The 15,949-nt window shown below is 46.6% G+C and overlaps 1 protein-coding gene across 2 annotated transcripts in view; it reads right to left on the reverse strand.

The window, feature by feature from the left end:
- NSF (N-ethylmaleimide sensitive factor, vesicle fusing ATPase) overlaps positions 1 to 15,251 on the reverse strand; it is a 196,841-nt gene extending 181,590 nt beyond the window's left edge. For both annotated transcript variants that reach the window (XM_063138459.1, XM_063138458.1), the window contains exon 1: positions 15,193 to 15,251. In XM_063138459.1, the coding sequence (XP_062994529.1) occupies positions 15,193 to 15,204 (12 nt within the window). In that variant the 5' untranslated portion in view covers positions 15,205 to 15,251. The remainder of the gene's footprint in view (positions 1 to 15,192) is intronic.
- Positions 15,252 to 15,949: the final 698 nt, after the last annotated feature.

Consider the following 15,949-nt stretch of genomic DNA (forward strand, 5'->3'; position numbering starts at 1 on the left):
AAAGTTTGTTGGTTTTTTCATTTGCTGCCTTCTTAATGGGGAAAAACAAATGCAGGTTGCTTACCTGTAACTGTAGTTCTTTGAGTGGTCATCTGTGCAGTCACACTATGGGCTCTGCGCTGGCGCTGAGCTTTGCCTCGGAAAAAACTTCTCTAGCTCAGAAACAATTTTGGCGGGAACCCTCCCCCACCGTCTACTGCACATGTCTGTGCGTGTTCCCACCTTCCCCTCAGTTACTTTGTGACCGACTATACGATCTCGGTACCGAGGGGATACGCCTTCAGTATGTGACACCGAAGAGGGGACGGTGGGAGGGTTGTGTGACTGCACAGATGACCACTCAAAGAACCACAGTTACAGGTAAGTAACCTGCATTTCTTTTTCGTGGTCTCTGTGCATCACACTATGGGCGATTACCAAGCTAACACTCACCGGGGGAGGGTCGGTGTCATTGGAGTACAACTGATAACACTGCTCTGCCAAAAGGAGGAGTCTTTCCGGGAGCGAGTGTCAATGCTGTAATGTTTAACGAAAGTCAGAGGACGTGACCATGTTGCTGCTTTGCAGATTCCTCTAAAGAAATTCCTTTAGCAAAGGCCGTGGAAGTGGCTAGGCTCCTGGTCGAATGTGCCCGTATTCCTTGAGGAAGGTGTAGCTTAGCTAGATGGTAGGCTAGCTTGATAGTGTGTACTATCCATGCAGCAAGCCTTTGGGTGGAGAGCGTGTGTCCCTTCTGTTTGCCACCGTAACAAATAAAGAGGCTTTGAGACTTACGAAATGTCTGTGTCCTGTCTTTGTAAAAAGCCAAGGCTCTCCTCACGTCTAGACATTGTAGTCTTTTCTCGAGGTCTGTAGACGGGGATGGGAAGAACGTCGGTATGATATGCTGATTAATATGAAAGTCTGACACTATTTTAGGTAAAAAGGTAATGTCTGGTCTCAAGACAACCTTATCCTTGTGAAAGATAGTGAACGGGGGGGGGGGGGTCGATGCGTAGTGCCGACAATTCGCTTGCTCTTCTCCCAGATGTTATTGCCACTAGGAATGCCACTTTCCATGACAGGAGGTGTATGGGAGTGGTAGCAAGGGGTTCAAATGGTTTTGCAGTTAGTGCATTTAAAATAACTGAGAGACTCCAGCTGGGGGCAATAGGTCTTACTGGTGGTACTAAAATCTTGAGGCCCCACAAAAATTTCTTTATTATTGGTGTGGAGAAAAGTGATCTGTGTTGGATTTCTCCACGATGTGCGGATATAGCCGCTAGGTACACCCAAATAGAAGAATATTGAAGACCCTTCTCATATAGGTGGTGCAGGAATGTCAAGACGTTGGTTGTAGAACAGCGATCCGGTTGCAAAGGTGCAAAAACATTTCCATTTTGTTGCATAAGATGTCCTAGTGGAGTCTTTTATGGATGCTGATAAAACGTATTGTACTTCTGGTGGTAGACAAGATGGTTCTATAGATGTATTGTTATCTAAGTGTGGTCGTGGTAAATCCTCCACACCGTTAGTTTCAGTCTGTGGAGATCAGGGTGGAGGATTTGTCCATGGTTGCACGAGAGTAGAGATGAGGTTAGAGGTAGGCGATAAATGTGGCCCTTGGCGAGGCGCGCTAGTGGTGAAAACCATGTCTGCCTGGGCCACCATGGGGCAATTAAGATATAGTCCGTTTTGTCCTGTATGATTTTTGTTACTACTTTGTTTAGTAGAGGAAAAGGTGTGAATATGTAGAATAGGGCGTTCGTCCAAGTGTGGATGAATGCATCTCCCATGGATCCGTGTCCTATGCCTGCTCTGGAGCAGAACATCATGCACGTTCTGTTCTCCGATGTGGTGAATAGGTCCACTGTTGCTTGACCACAGGTGTGGAAGATCTGGTGGAGTATCTTCCGTGAGAGTTGCCATTCATGATGGAGAATCAGAGTGCGGCTGAGAGAGTCCGCAAGGACGTTGTCGTTCTCCGCGATGTGGAGAGCTGTCAGGTATATCCTTCTGGGGATAGTCCAATTAAGGATCCGAAGTGTGAGGTCGACTAGTTTTGGGGACCTTGTGGCCCCTTGTTTGTTGATGTGCCATAACACCGTAGTGTTGTCGGTAAGTATCTGTACATGGTGATTTCGGAGGTAGGGTTCGAATGATTTGAGGGCTTTCCTGACGGCCTCTAGTTCCAGGAAGTTGATGTGGTTCATGGACTCGTGGGTTGACCACTGGCCTTGGATCTGTAGTGTTCCGCAGTGGGCTCCCCAACCTGCTGTCGACGCATCTGTTGTGAGTATCCTGGATGGAGGTGGTTGCTGGAAGGGAACTCCTTTTAAGAGGTGATGTGTGTTTGCCCACCATCGAAGACTGCTGGTAACTTCGGGTGGGATGGTGAGGAAATGGCATTTGGGATTGCGATCCTTGTCGTAATGTTGGAGGAACCAGAGTTGTAGTGGGCGCATATGAAATCTGGCCATTGCACAACTGCAACGGTCGAAGCGATATATCCGAGGAGGCGTTGTATCTTGTGGGCCAATGTGTGAGGTCTTGCAATCAGAATTTTGGTTTTGCGGACAAGATGATACGCCCGATCTCGAGGTAAGTATGCTTTTCCCGTGGTCGAATCCAGTCTTGCTCCTATAAATTTTATGGACTGAGTTGGTTTAAATAGAGTCCGAGTCTGTCCAAGAGGTCCAATGTCAGGGAGATATTGTGGTACAGGGTGTCTTTTGAATCTGATGTCAGTAGCCAATCGTCGAGGTATGGATATATCTCGACGTTTGACAGGCGAAGATGGGCACAGACCACAGCCATACACTTGGTAAAGACTCGAGGAGCTGTGGTGAGTCTGAATGGCAGTACGCAGAACTGATAAACCTCTTCTCCGATGGCTAATCGAAGGAAATGGCGGTGTGTCTCGGCGATGGAAATATGAAAATAAGCGTCTTTTAGGTCTACAACCGCAAACCAAGCATTCTTTCTTAAAAGTTGTAGGATGATATGCAGCGTCGTCATTTTGAACTTCTTGGGGCAGATAAAGTCATTCAGGTCTCTGAGGTCTAGGATGGGTCGGAGACCCCCGTCCTTCTTTGGTACCGTGAAGTATCTGGAGAAAAACCCTTCGTGGTTGAATTTTGGTGGAACACGTTCGATAGCCCCTTTGGAAAGGAGGAGGGTAGTTTCCTGAGTGAGCGCAGTAGAGGGTGTTGTGATCTTCATAGTACTAAGAGAAGGGAGGGTCTCAAACTCGATCTTGTAGCCGCGAAGAATTATATCCAGGACCCAAGAGTCTGTAGTGATGGCTTCCCAGGCGTGGTAAAAATTGGATAGACGATTGCTGAATGCAAGGTATTGGTTGTTTTGGTGATAGAAGAAAAAGACGACGTTTATGTGAGTTGTCTGGTTTCTACTGAGGACGGAAGCAGTTGCCTGGGGCATATGGCTTTCATTGAAAGGGTTGTGTTGATTGGAATCTTGGTGTTTTATCTGCTGACTTTTGAGGGTATGTCTGGTATTGACGAAACCACTTTCGGCTTTTCTGGGGTTGAAACTGTTGGTTTTTCTAGCCTAGTCCCATTTTCTTAGCGTTATTTCTAGCTTTCTGGACAGTGTCCATTTTTTCGTCTGTGGAGGCATTGAATAGTCCATCACCATGAAAGGGTAGTTCTTCTATTTGTGAGCGTGCCTCTGGGGCCATTCCTGCTGATCTGAGCCAAGCATGGCGTCTAAGAGCTACTGCGCCCATCATTAGTTTAGCATAACAGTCTGTCTGATGTCGAGTAGTGTTGATTTGAAGTTTTGACGAACGTGAGGCTTCAGATTGAAATACTCAAGCTAGTTCCCTATGGTCTTCAGGCAAATAATCACATAGGGAGCCAATTTTGTCCCAAAGAAATAATTGATAACAGGACATGAGGGCCTGATAGTTTGTGACCCGTAGACCTAGGGCGGATGAGGAGTACGATCTTCGGCCCAGGAAATCTAATCTTCGACCCTCCTTGTCCACTGGGGAGGAGTGGTGTTTCTGGGATCTTGAGTGAGAGGACTCAACTATTATGGAACTGGGCCGTGGGTGAGAGAACAAAAATTCTACGTCCTTTTTCTGTACTCTGTACATGGATTCCAGACGACGAGATGTTGGTGTCATTAAAGAGGGGGAAGTCCATGTCTGTTTCACGGCATGAAGTAATGTAGGTGTGAAGGGTATCTCTACTGGAGCTGATGCTTCGGTAAATATTGGCTCGAAAATGGGGTCTTGGATTTGCTCTTGTTGTTGCTGTGCATCAATGCCCAGGGCATGAGCCATACGGAGTATCTGTTCCGCAAAATAAACCATTTCCTCGGAAGGGGATCCTCTTTCCTTGGGGCCGAGGTTCTCGTCCAGGGAGGGCAAGGATGGTGGTGCTGCCGATGTCGATGATGAGTCAGACTCATAGTCTTCAACAGGAATAGGAGACCTTGGGGGGCTGGAGGTACGTGGTTCATCATGACAGGTTGCCTGAGTAGGTATTAAACGTGTGTCTGTATTTGTCAATGTCGAAGGGATTTGTATTTGAGGTTGCAATTGTCTGGAGCGTTGTGGATTTCGCTCTTCACGGTAAGATGGTCTCCTATCATAGTAGTATTCATAGCACCTTGTTGGTGGTGGGTAAGAATATTCAGAGTATCGATCGTGCTGATGGTACGGAGACCTAGATCTGCTGTGGTAGTAGCGATGATGTCTGTTAGCATAGTGGTCGCTATAGACAGAAGGCAATCGGTGTCGAGATCGCGATCTAGAGAAACGTCTCTCCCGCTCGTAGTGTTCGCCTCTTGAATGAGGCATGCTGCGCTCCCTTGAGCCTATTCTAGATGCAGGTTGAGGTGGAGGGGTAGGTCGACCGTGATCTACATTATCGGTATTGGCAGTGTCTCTTTGGGTTAAGGATATGCCTGATAGTTGTGTCGGAGTCGGGGGTTCTCGAATTTCACCCTCCGAAATCGTTGAGAGTAGTTCAACAGCCGGGAATTCTGCTGGGTTGGAACTGTTATGACCGCTGGGCGTGGCAGAAGTAGGCCAGGTTTTGCAGGTTTTGGTCTCTTTTTCTTCATCTTATCCTGAGTGGCGGGAGGAGACTTAACCTTTTTGGCCTTTTTTGCTAATTTTTTTGCTGTCGATACCGTCAAAGAACGAGTCGATGTCGAAGGCTCGGTGCGTGATGTCGATGCCGAGGGGTCTATCGATATCAAAGATTGTGGAGGTGCGGTCAAAGTAGTAGCCATGGTTTTTGGTCTATCGACTCATTGTAGTGTCTGCTTCCAAAGTTCGGCCTTAAGCTGATCTGCCCTGTGTCTCATTTGCCTAGAAAAAGATTGGCAATGGTGACACGTTTCAACTACGTGTGACTCACCGAGGCACAGTAGGCAGAGTGAGTGTCCGTCCGCTGCAGGAAGTTTGTTGCCACAGTGGACGCACTTGCGGAACGGTGCCTTGAGGGCCATACAAGTCAGAGAAGAAAGGAGTGTATATATATATAAAAAAAATTATTTTTTAAAATTTTTATTTAGAATAGGAAGGAAGAAGAAAAGAGAAGAAGAAGAAGATGGAATAACGAAAAAAGGTAACTCAGCTACTCAATCTTTTAGAATGAGGAGAAGAATTCTCTACGAGGCACCAGCTAAGGCGGTCGCAAAGGAACTGAGGGGAAGGCGGGAACACGCACAGACATGTCCCGCCAAAATTAACGTTTCTCAGCTAGAGAAGTTTTTTCTGAGGCAAAGCTCAGCGCCAGCGCAGAGCCCATAGTCTGACGCACAAAGACCACGAAAAAGAACTAAGCTACAATCCTAGGCACACTTATTTGAGAATAAACCCCACTGAACACAGTAGGACTTGACTGGGATTAAGCAATCAGAGTGGATTGATTAAATCAAGGCAATTTATATCGATTATTTAAATCATAATTTAAAGCAGCAAGTAAAATGAATGCCCATGTTTGATTTATTTATTTATTACATTTTTATACCGCCCAATAGCCGAAGCTCTCTGGGCAGTTCACAAAAATTAAAACCATAATAAAACAACCAACAAGTTAAAAGCACAAATACAAAATACAGTATAAAAAGCACAACCAGGATAAAACCACGCAGCAAAATTGATATAAGATTAAAATACAGAGTTAAAACAGTAAAATTTAAATTTAAGTTAAAATTAAGTGTTAAAATACTGAGAGAATAAAAAGGAGGTCTTCAGCTGGCGACGAAAGGAGTACAGTGTAAGCGCCAGGCGGACCTCTCTGGGGAGCTCATTCCACAACCGGGGTGCCACAGCAGAGAAAGCCCTCCTCCTAGTAGCCACCTGCCTCACTTCCTTTGGCAGGGGCTCACGGAGAAGGGCCCCTGTAGATGATCTTAAGGTCCGGGCAGGTACATATGGGAGGAGGCATTCCTTCAAATAACCTGGCCCCAAACCATTTAGGGCTTTAAATCCTTGATTACAAGACAACTACATTTTTATGAGATTGTAAGCGTAGGTTTAGTATGTTTCTGGTGAGATTTAATTGTAACTATGTTCTTTTAAGTGAGACAAATTTGTTTTCTCATGTAGTGTTTTTTTAAAAAAATACTTTAAAAATTATTTATTTTTAAACAAATGTATTGTTATCTCCCTCAATAAGCCTGCAAACGAAAAACTGCATCACAGGTACATTTTTACTTTTGTGGGCTTATTTGCTAGTCTGGAATAAATGGCATATGGCTCCTGCGCTATCATATTTTCAAATGTTCCTAGCCTCCAAGCTAAAAGACAGTACTTTGTCCTGCTATACCAAGAAAGCATAAGAACACTCAATTCCTCATTTATGTGGCATTTTACAATGGACTTTTTTTTTGTTTTTTTAGCAATGGTTATTTCATTCTAATGGCAAAAAATTTACATCTAATTTGGGCTTCAATTGTCTCCTAAAAAAAATAACAGAGTTCTCAATTATATTAAATAAGAATTAAGTTATATTTGAATAGTTTTAGCACAATTCTGAGTAGAAGTGCTTGAAGAATTCAATCTTTGAGAATTCCAATATGAACTAACCAGAAATTATTCCCTGAAAAACTTATAAGCAGCGACTACAGTGGCATATTTTTCATTAATCACTAGGATGTCTAGCAATCAGCACGCTTTGGTTGTACCTAACATTGGGAACTCAAAATTGGATTGGGATTCTGTTGGTGTATCAAACACTCCACTGTCTAACAGTCTTCCTGCCTGAGCTGACAGAAAGGTCTTGTATGTGGTGCTGAGGACCCCAGGGTTGTTGGCCTTGGGGGAACTTTGATATTCATGCCGAGGCTGCCTTGACAAGAGCAGCCCAGGATTTCATGGTCTTCATAACATCCATAGGCTCGTCTCAGTTAATATCTGATCAAATGCATACAGCAGCAAATATGTAAAATTTGGTTTTCTGTATAGGACTAGGGGATAATGATCTGGGGGCAGGAGCCAGGAATGACTGTTAGCATGGATCAGTTTTGGCCTTTGAATTGCTGCCAGTAACTGCACAGGGGTAATGGACTACATCTGCCGCAAGAGACGGATGACACCGCAGGGTTTTCGGACACCTCTTGGAGATTTGCCTGCAGGTTTAGCTGGCAGTTCTGCCAAGGCCCTGATCTCCACCTGGAATGAGCAGATGAGCCATGCTCTATAGGCAATCACTCCCAACCATCGTTGACCCTTTCTGTAGTTACTACAACAGCACCTTGGTATTCTGGGGAGTTGAGGCCAATAAAGCAACAAGACCGACAGCTAGAGGGCAATGCCAAAAGATTTGTATGACTAAACACAGTTAAGAATATATCTTAAATATGATTCTGTGGTGTTGACATCGGGGCCTGCTCCTGCTGGACTCTTCCCCCCCCCCACAGGGCAAACTGCCATCTTGGCCCTGTGGGGAAGAAGAAGGAACGAGGGGACAGGAGCAGGCAGAAGTAACATCGGGGCCTGCTCCTGCTGGACTCTTCCCCCCCCCCACAGGGCAAACTGCCATCTTGGCCCTGTGGGGAAGAAGAAGGACCGAGGGGACAGGAGCAGGCAGAAGTAACATCGGGGCCTGCTCCTGCTGGACTCTTCCCCCCCCCCCACAGGGCAAACTGCCATCTTGGCCCTGTGGGGAAGAAGGACCGAGGGGACAGGAGCAGGCAGAAGTAACATCGGGGCCTGCTCCTGCTGGACTCTCTCTCTCTCTCTCTCTTTCTCTCTCCTCCCTCCCTCCCTCCTTGACTCCTTTTCCTTGTGTGTCATGTCTTTATTAGATTGTAAGCCTGAGGGCAGGGACTGTCTTTTTTGCTTAGTGTAAGCCGCTCCGAGAGCCTTTTTTGGCTGAGGAGCGGGGTATAAGTATGATAAATTAAAAAATAATAAATAAATTGATAGCAGCAAAGAAATTGTACTTTTCTGTCACCATTGCATGTGCTCAATGTCACCTAGCAGAGCTCTTTCAGGTGATGAAGGGCCTTCTTAGAACAGGTCCCAGAAAACAGTAACTTGAACCCTGGATGAGTGTGCCAAATTGACCTGGTTGGATGAGACTGGGAGAGTAAATCTCTCCCAGCTTTTCCCACCTGAGTTATCCATGTTACAGCTGGCAAGATCTAGGGGTTGGAGAGATGCAGTCGCAGTGATTTTATCCTCCTGTCCCTAAGTCCCATCTTGCAGTCTTCCATTTTTTAGTATGTGGGTGTTTAGGACAGAATAGGGATTCACTTGGTGTATAGCCCACTGCCCTGTCCAACAGTCTCCCTGACTGAGCTAGCTGGGGTTACCTCAGGGGTGGCGCTGGAATCGCCTCGGCTTGTTGTGCTGGGGGACTTCAACATACATGCAGAGGCTGCCTTGTCAGAAGTGGCTTCATGGCCTCCCTGGGTCTTCCTGAATTAGTATCTGATTACTTGGCAGAGCACACTTTGGATTTGGTTTTCTGTTAAGGGGGGTAATGGTGATCAGAAGATAGAGCACACTTTTATAGTTCCATTATCATGGATGGATCACTACCTGACAGGGGTTAGATGTACTGGAACACAAAGCCTCTGCAAGAGCGTGGGCAAATTGTGATAGTCCATGGGGACTATCTCATGGGGACCAGACTCATGGGGATTTTCCTGTCACCTCAGCAGGCGATTGTTGAAATTCTGGTTGATCTCTGGAATGGGGAAATGGTCCAGACTGTTGACATGATTGCTCCTGAGCATTGCTCCTGAGCATGCTCTCTGAGCAAGCTGTCTGGTTTTCCAGGGAGCTGTAGGCAACAACTCCAGTGGTATTGCCGGAAAATTCAAAATGAGTTTGATTGAACACAGATTAGTATCTGTGCCAGCTTGTAGCCGTACGAACTTGGCCATATTTGGCAAAGGTTCAATGGATATAACCCTATTTATCCAGATATAATGGATATTTTTCAATTTGTACAGTGCAAGAATATGGACAGGATCCTTGGAGAGGTGTGGCCTATAAATCATGACTTGTGTGCTTTGCCTTTCCACAGTGGGGGGAACTGGCTGAGTGGATAAAGGTAATGGTGAACGCCTCTTTACAGCAAGGTGCAATTCCATCTTCCGAAAAGCAGCGGTGATAAGATCGGTTTAAAAAAACCTTGCTACAATTTGACTTCATAGAATCATAGAATAGCAGAGTTGGAAGGGGCCTACAAGGCCATCGAGTCCAACCCCCTGCTCAATGCAGGAATCCACCCTAAAGCATCCCTGATGCTTTATGAGACCAGGATTGATTTGGTCACCTTGGCAGACAATATATACCAGGAAATAGACAGGGGAATGTGTTCGTGTTGGTTCTGCTGGACCTCTCGGTGGCTTTAGATACCATTGTCCATGGTATCCTTCTGAGGCATCTGTATGAAATGAGACTGGTAGGTACTGTTATAAGTTGGCTCTGATCCTTCCTGGAGGGGCAATTTCAAAAAATGGTGCTGGGGGAGGGGTGTTTCCTGTTCCACGCTGTAGCCATTGGCCTGTGGTGTACTTCGGGGTTCCATTTCATTCCCCATGCTATTTGAGGTCATTAAGAGAGGCCTCCCCAGCAGTTAGGCTGGTGAGTAATAGAGCATGCCTTTACAGTGGTGGCCCTGCACCTTTCAAATCAGCTTCCAATCAGGCCCCTTTTTACAGGTCTTAAGGAAAGCACTTAAGACTCACCTGCTTTTGTAGGCATTTCTATAATCACTTGGGCTGCTAGTTTTTATTGGTAATATCTGTTTATTGATTTTTAAAACTGGTAATCACTGTGTTTATGGAACTTTTATTGAATACGTATGTACTGAACTTCTATTTTATCTGTTTTATACGTCTTTTATCTTGTACCCTGTCTTGAGAGGATGCCATCCTTAAAGGCAGCCTAAAAATAATTTTAAACAAAATAAATAAATGTTGATGTCAGAATATGAGCATTTACCAATTTAAATTCCCCAGAAATTTTAACTGAAGAATCTACTTCTTGCTGTGTAGATTGTTGTTCAATGTATAACCTAGGGAGGTTGTATTAGTTCAATGTATTACCTAGTTCAATGTATTACCTAGGGAGGATGTGGGCTCTCCCACACTAGAGGCCTTCAAGAGGCAGCTGGACAAGCATCTGTCAGGGATGCTTTAGGGTGGATTCCTGCATTGAGCAGGGGGTTGGACTCGATGGCCTTGTAGGCCCCTTCCAACTCTGCTATTCTATGATTCTATAAAGATGAGAGCTAACCAGTTAGACACACACATTGACCCAGTTCGCAGGATCACAGTGGGTGAAACAAGTCGCTGTGGCTTGTTGCAGCTACTGTATGTGCCAGCTGGATTTCCTTAATTATCCACACCACAGCAGCTTGCTGTGTCATTCAAACTTGGGCAGCATGGCTTGTTTGGGGTGGGCAGCAACCCTCAAATAGCCCAACAACTGCCCATAGGTTATTTGAGGGTTACTGTCCATCACAAACAAGCCATGCTACCTGGATTCTGATGACCTGACAAGCTGCGCCGGTGTGGGTAATTAGGGGAATTTGGCCAGCATGCACAACAGCTTGTTTCAGCCACCACGATCATTTATTTATTTATTATTCATTAAATTTATATACCACCCCATAGCCGAAGCTCTCTGGGCAGTTTACAAATGTTAAAAACAGTGAACATGAAAAATTTAATACAAAATTTAAAACCATCAAAAATATAAAAACAACAGTATAAAACAACAGTATCCATTTAAACAACACATGAACTAGACCACTCTCTAAGAGACAGTAGAATTTCTGCAACCAGCAAGGCCAAACATCTGCTAAGGGCAACAGATATCTGTTAGGGCTCATTTACCCTAAGTTTTTGACGAGACTTCAAGATAAATTACACAAAGGGACTCATATTTGCATGTTGTAGCTAGACCACTCAGGGACTAGTCATAACTTCAGGCTTAGTTGATCACGAATGGAAATTAAAGCCTGCTTCCAGACAAACATGTAAGAACTGTCACAGAGATAAAAATGAACACTCTGCAGTGCTGGCTCTGGTGGTTCTCTTCTAAGCCTGAAAGAGGAAGCCTCTGTAACACAGCTCTGTTTCATACCAGACTAAGCAAAGAAACCTGCACATGTAGCTGGTACGAGACAAGTATTTGAGATAACCGTTCAGAACAGAGAGCAACACCATGCTGAGGATGGGAAGATTTGCAAGCTGGTTAGATGTGAACATTCAGGATTCTCATTAGATATATGTAAGCCATTTCTGTCCCATCCACCCTTCATAATCATATCTGACCCATTTTCACATTTCAGCAGACACTTTAGGGTGCTTTCTTGCATTACTTTTCCCTTCATACAAATCTTCAGACATGCAAAAAATAAGATCACTCATACGATCACTGACTTGCATCTCTAGCACATACTGCCATCTTGGCCCTGTGGGGAAGAAGAAGGACCGAGGGGACAGGAGCAGGCAGAAGTAACATCGGGGCCTGCTCCTGCTGGACTCTTCCCCCCCCCCACAGGGCAAACTGCCATCTTGGCCCTGTGGGGAAGAAGAAGGACCGAGGGGACAGGAGCAGGCAGAAGTAACATCGGGGCCTGCTCCTGCTGGACTCTTCCCCCCCCCCCACAGGGCAAACTGCCATCTTGGCCCTGTGGGGAAGAAGAAGGACCGAGGGGACAGGAGCAGGCAGAAGTAACATCGGGGCCTGCTCCTGCTGGACTCTTCCCCCCCCCACAGGGCAAACTGCCATCTTGGCCCTGTGGGGAAGAAGAAGGACCGAGGGGACAGGAGCAGGCAGAAGTAACATCGGGGCCTGCTCCTGCTGGACTCTTCCCCCCCCCCACAGGGCAAACTGCCATCTTGGCCCTGTGGGGAAGAAGAAGGACCGAGGGGACAGGAGCAGGCAGAGGTGGCATCGGGGCCTGCTCCTGCTGGACTCTTCCCCGCCCCACAGGGCAAACTGCCATCTTGGCCCTGTGGGGAAGAAGAAGGACCGAGGGGACAGGAGCAGGCAGAAGTAACATCGGGGCCTGCTCCTCTTGGACTCTTCCCCCACCCCCACAGGGCAAACTGCCATCTTGGCCCTGTGGGGAAGAAGAAGGACCGAGGGGATAGGAGCAGGCAGAGGTGGCATCGGGGCCTGCTCCTGCTGGACTCTTCCCCCCCACACAGGGCAAACTGCCATCTTGGCCCTGTGGGGAAGAAGAAGGACCGAGGGGACAGGAGCAGGCAAAAGTAACATCGGGGCCTGCTCCTCTTGGACTCTTCCCCCACCCCCACAGGGCAAACTGCCATCTTGGCCCTGTGGGGAAGAAGAAGGACCGAGGGGATAGGAGCAGGCAGAGGTGGCATCGGGGCCTGCTCCTGCTGGACTCTTCCCCCCCACACAGGGCAAACTGCCATCTTGGCCCTGTGGGGAAGAAGAAGGACCGAGGGGACAGGAGCAGGCAAAAGTAACATCGGGGCCTGCTCCTGCTGGACTCTTCCCCCCCCCCCCACAGGGCAAACTGCCATCTTGGCCCTGTGGGGAAGAAGAAGGACCGAGGGGACAGGAGCAGGCAGAAGTAACATCGGGGCCTGCTCCTGCTGGACTCTCTCTCTCTCTCTCTCTCTCTCTTTCTCTCTCCTCCCTCCGTCCCTCCTTGACTCCTTTTCCTTGTGTGTCATGTCTTTATTAGATTGAAAGCCTGAGGGCAGGGACTGTCTTTTTTGCTAAGTGTAAGCCGCTCCGAGAGCCTTTTTTGGCTGAAGAGCGGGGTATAAGTATGATAAATAAAAATAAATAAATAAAAAATACATGCTCAATGACCAATGAAACATACGCTTTTAAGAGAAAGTTTAATTCAACATCTCTGCTAGAAACGATTAAGCAAAACTAGCCCAGCTAATTGGGAGATTGGGCTGTGCATCCTTTGGAACTCCTTTCCAGTATGACTGCGTACCAGTATACACAGAAAATGGCCCGGTCAATCTTTTAATGCATCACTCCAGTTTCTTCTGACCAGAAACAAATACAGCATTGATATTGGAGTGTATCATAAGAAAACATTTCATAAAGCTGCTTTTCAGCTACATAGTTTTCTAAAGTTATCACAAGGATTACTAGCATTGTGAGATTTGGCAAAATTTCTGCACTCACTCTTTACTCTTGTTGAGAAATACTTCTGTTGGGGTGACCTAGTGGACAAAAATCAGTGGGTGTGATCAACAGCATTTGTGTTGTTCTCCCCCATCTACTCTCACAACCCAGGAAAAAGGCTTTTCATTTAACTATTACCCCAAATCAGTGGAATAATCAAACCTACTGCAGCACAATTTCTAGATGGCCTTTTGGCACACAATTATCATTATGCTTCAAAATTTCAAACTACTTTCCCCACATACAATTAAATACACAGCAATTTTGTGTTTGACATTTTGTGTTTCATACAGGTTTACTCCCCTATCATCCCTCCTGAAGCTTCCCTAACCTGCTACAATCCATAGAGTGAGATTGTTATTCCACTAGGAACCTCAATCAACACCTCCCTCCCTCCTTACCAAATGGATACTCTTTGTGGCAAAGGTCTATAAGTCTTAACAATATCTTTAAAAACCCAGATACTTAAGGGTGTAAACAAACCTCTCATACATTAAGACTTTTCTTTAGACTTCATTACCAATTATTCCACCACTAACCCACCTCTGATGCACCTTTCATTCTAGGAGACACCAAGTGCCATTGCAGTGGTAATGTGACATCATTGTAACCAAGAGCATCACCAAAGAAGCAACCTGAAGATAGATTCCTCTGCTTGCCAACCAAGTACATTGCAGCAAAGACACTCCCTGCATACATATCTTGACCCTCCCATTTTTTAACCCACTTTTAACTCCAAATGGAGATAGCAACACAATGACAACAGATTATTACCCACAGGTCACCACAAGTATTTAACACTGAGAGAAACATTTCAATATTAAACAGTCAGACCACATATTTTTTTCCAAGCAATCGCTGAGAAAATGCCATCTATTTCAGAAACATGGAAATTAGCTGTCATCCCTTTCCTCCGGTGTCCTTATTGTAAGTACACTGGTTTGCAGTAATCTGAAGGTTGAAAATGGGGGCGGAGGCCAGGTACTCGCAAAAGGCTGGTGACTATAATAGGATTCTGTTTTCCGAATCGTGCAATATCCTTCGGCTTTTGAGTGGTACAAAAACGTAGCAGATAAATAAATAGGAATTCATTCAGTAGTTGCTGGTATTCTATCAAGAAGGATAGCTCAAATATTTTTAACAGGTAAATTCACTAGTAAATTGTATACTGCCCTAGAATCAGAAGGAAAAGGCCAGTATAAACGTATTTCTGATAGATAAATAAATAATAAATAACGATAGAAAGATAATGAATAGTTAGTTATCTGTGCTGTGCTCTCCTCCAAACATTCAGGCTCTTCACCAGAACCTCGTGAGGTTACTTAACTTGGGTGATAGTGATTGCCACCACCCACAAAACACCTAAGAAAGCTTTTGCGGCTGAGGAGCAGGGGATTCGAACTCAGGTCTCCCTAGTCCAAATCCAACGCTCTTCCACCCCCTACGGGAGGAGGATACAGAGACCTTATCAAGGGGGCGGGCGGTTATTGAGCTAAATGTAGCCATAATAACAAAAGAAGTAAGAGTTGGGAAGAAGCCGCCGACAGCTTCCCCGCAATCATTCATCCGCTCACTCACTCACTCACCCTGGCCGCCATCTTGACCCGCCGCGAACGCAGAAGCGACTGCAAGAGCCGCAGAGCCGCGGAGGCGAAGGCGGCGGCCGGGGGGGGGGGAGGGAGAGGGCGCACGCAGAGCGCAAGGGGCGGGGCCAGTCTTTGCTCCGCCCACTTCCGCTTCTTCTTCTTACGCCTGGACTCCTCGTTTATCTGCCCTCGCAGAGGAAGGGGGGTCGGGGGAACCGGGGGTCCCGTGGCGCGAGTGTGTATGGGCCACGCACAGCCCACGCGGGGGGCGGGCGGGCAGGGGTGGGGTCCCGCTCCCGCTCCCGCTCCCTGGTTCCCATTGAGGCCGGGAAGGCGCGTCGCGCACCTGGGCCGCCTCTTGCGCGCGCGCTCTATTGCTCGATCACGCAGGCAGAAAAGCAAAAATGTCAACCTCGTTATCGCTGTACGTTATTTCCGGGTTCCGGTCGCAGAAGCCGTTTTCCCGCGGGGGAAGCCGGAGCTGCTCACAGGCCTCGAGGGAGCGATCCCAAGATTGCTAAGGGCCCAAGGTCGGGCGCCCACGTGCGCACGCACAGCCCCACGCACCAAAAGCAGCGAGAGAGGCGGTTGTGTTAACGTCAACCTAGACCGTACTTCGTTTAAAAATATATTGTTTGAGTTTTTCAACATTTTAAGAATATCCTCGCCATTGCAATTTCCAGTACAAATGGAGTCCGTTATCCCCATATTGCAAGTTGGAGGGAGCTTGGCTGGTAGACTATGACTTAGAAGAATC

The sequence above is a fragment of the Elgaria multicarinata genome, chromosome 11, assembly GCF_023053635.1.
Source record: "Elgaria multicarinata webbii isolate HBS135686 ecotype San Diego chromosome 11, rElgMul1.1.pri, whole genome shotgun sequence".
In the NCBI taxonomy this organism is placed as follows: Eukaryota; Metazoa; Chordata; class Lepidosauria; order Squamata; family Anguidae; genus Elgaria; species Elgaria multicarinata.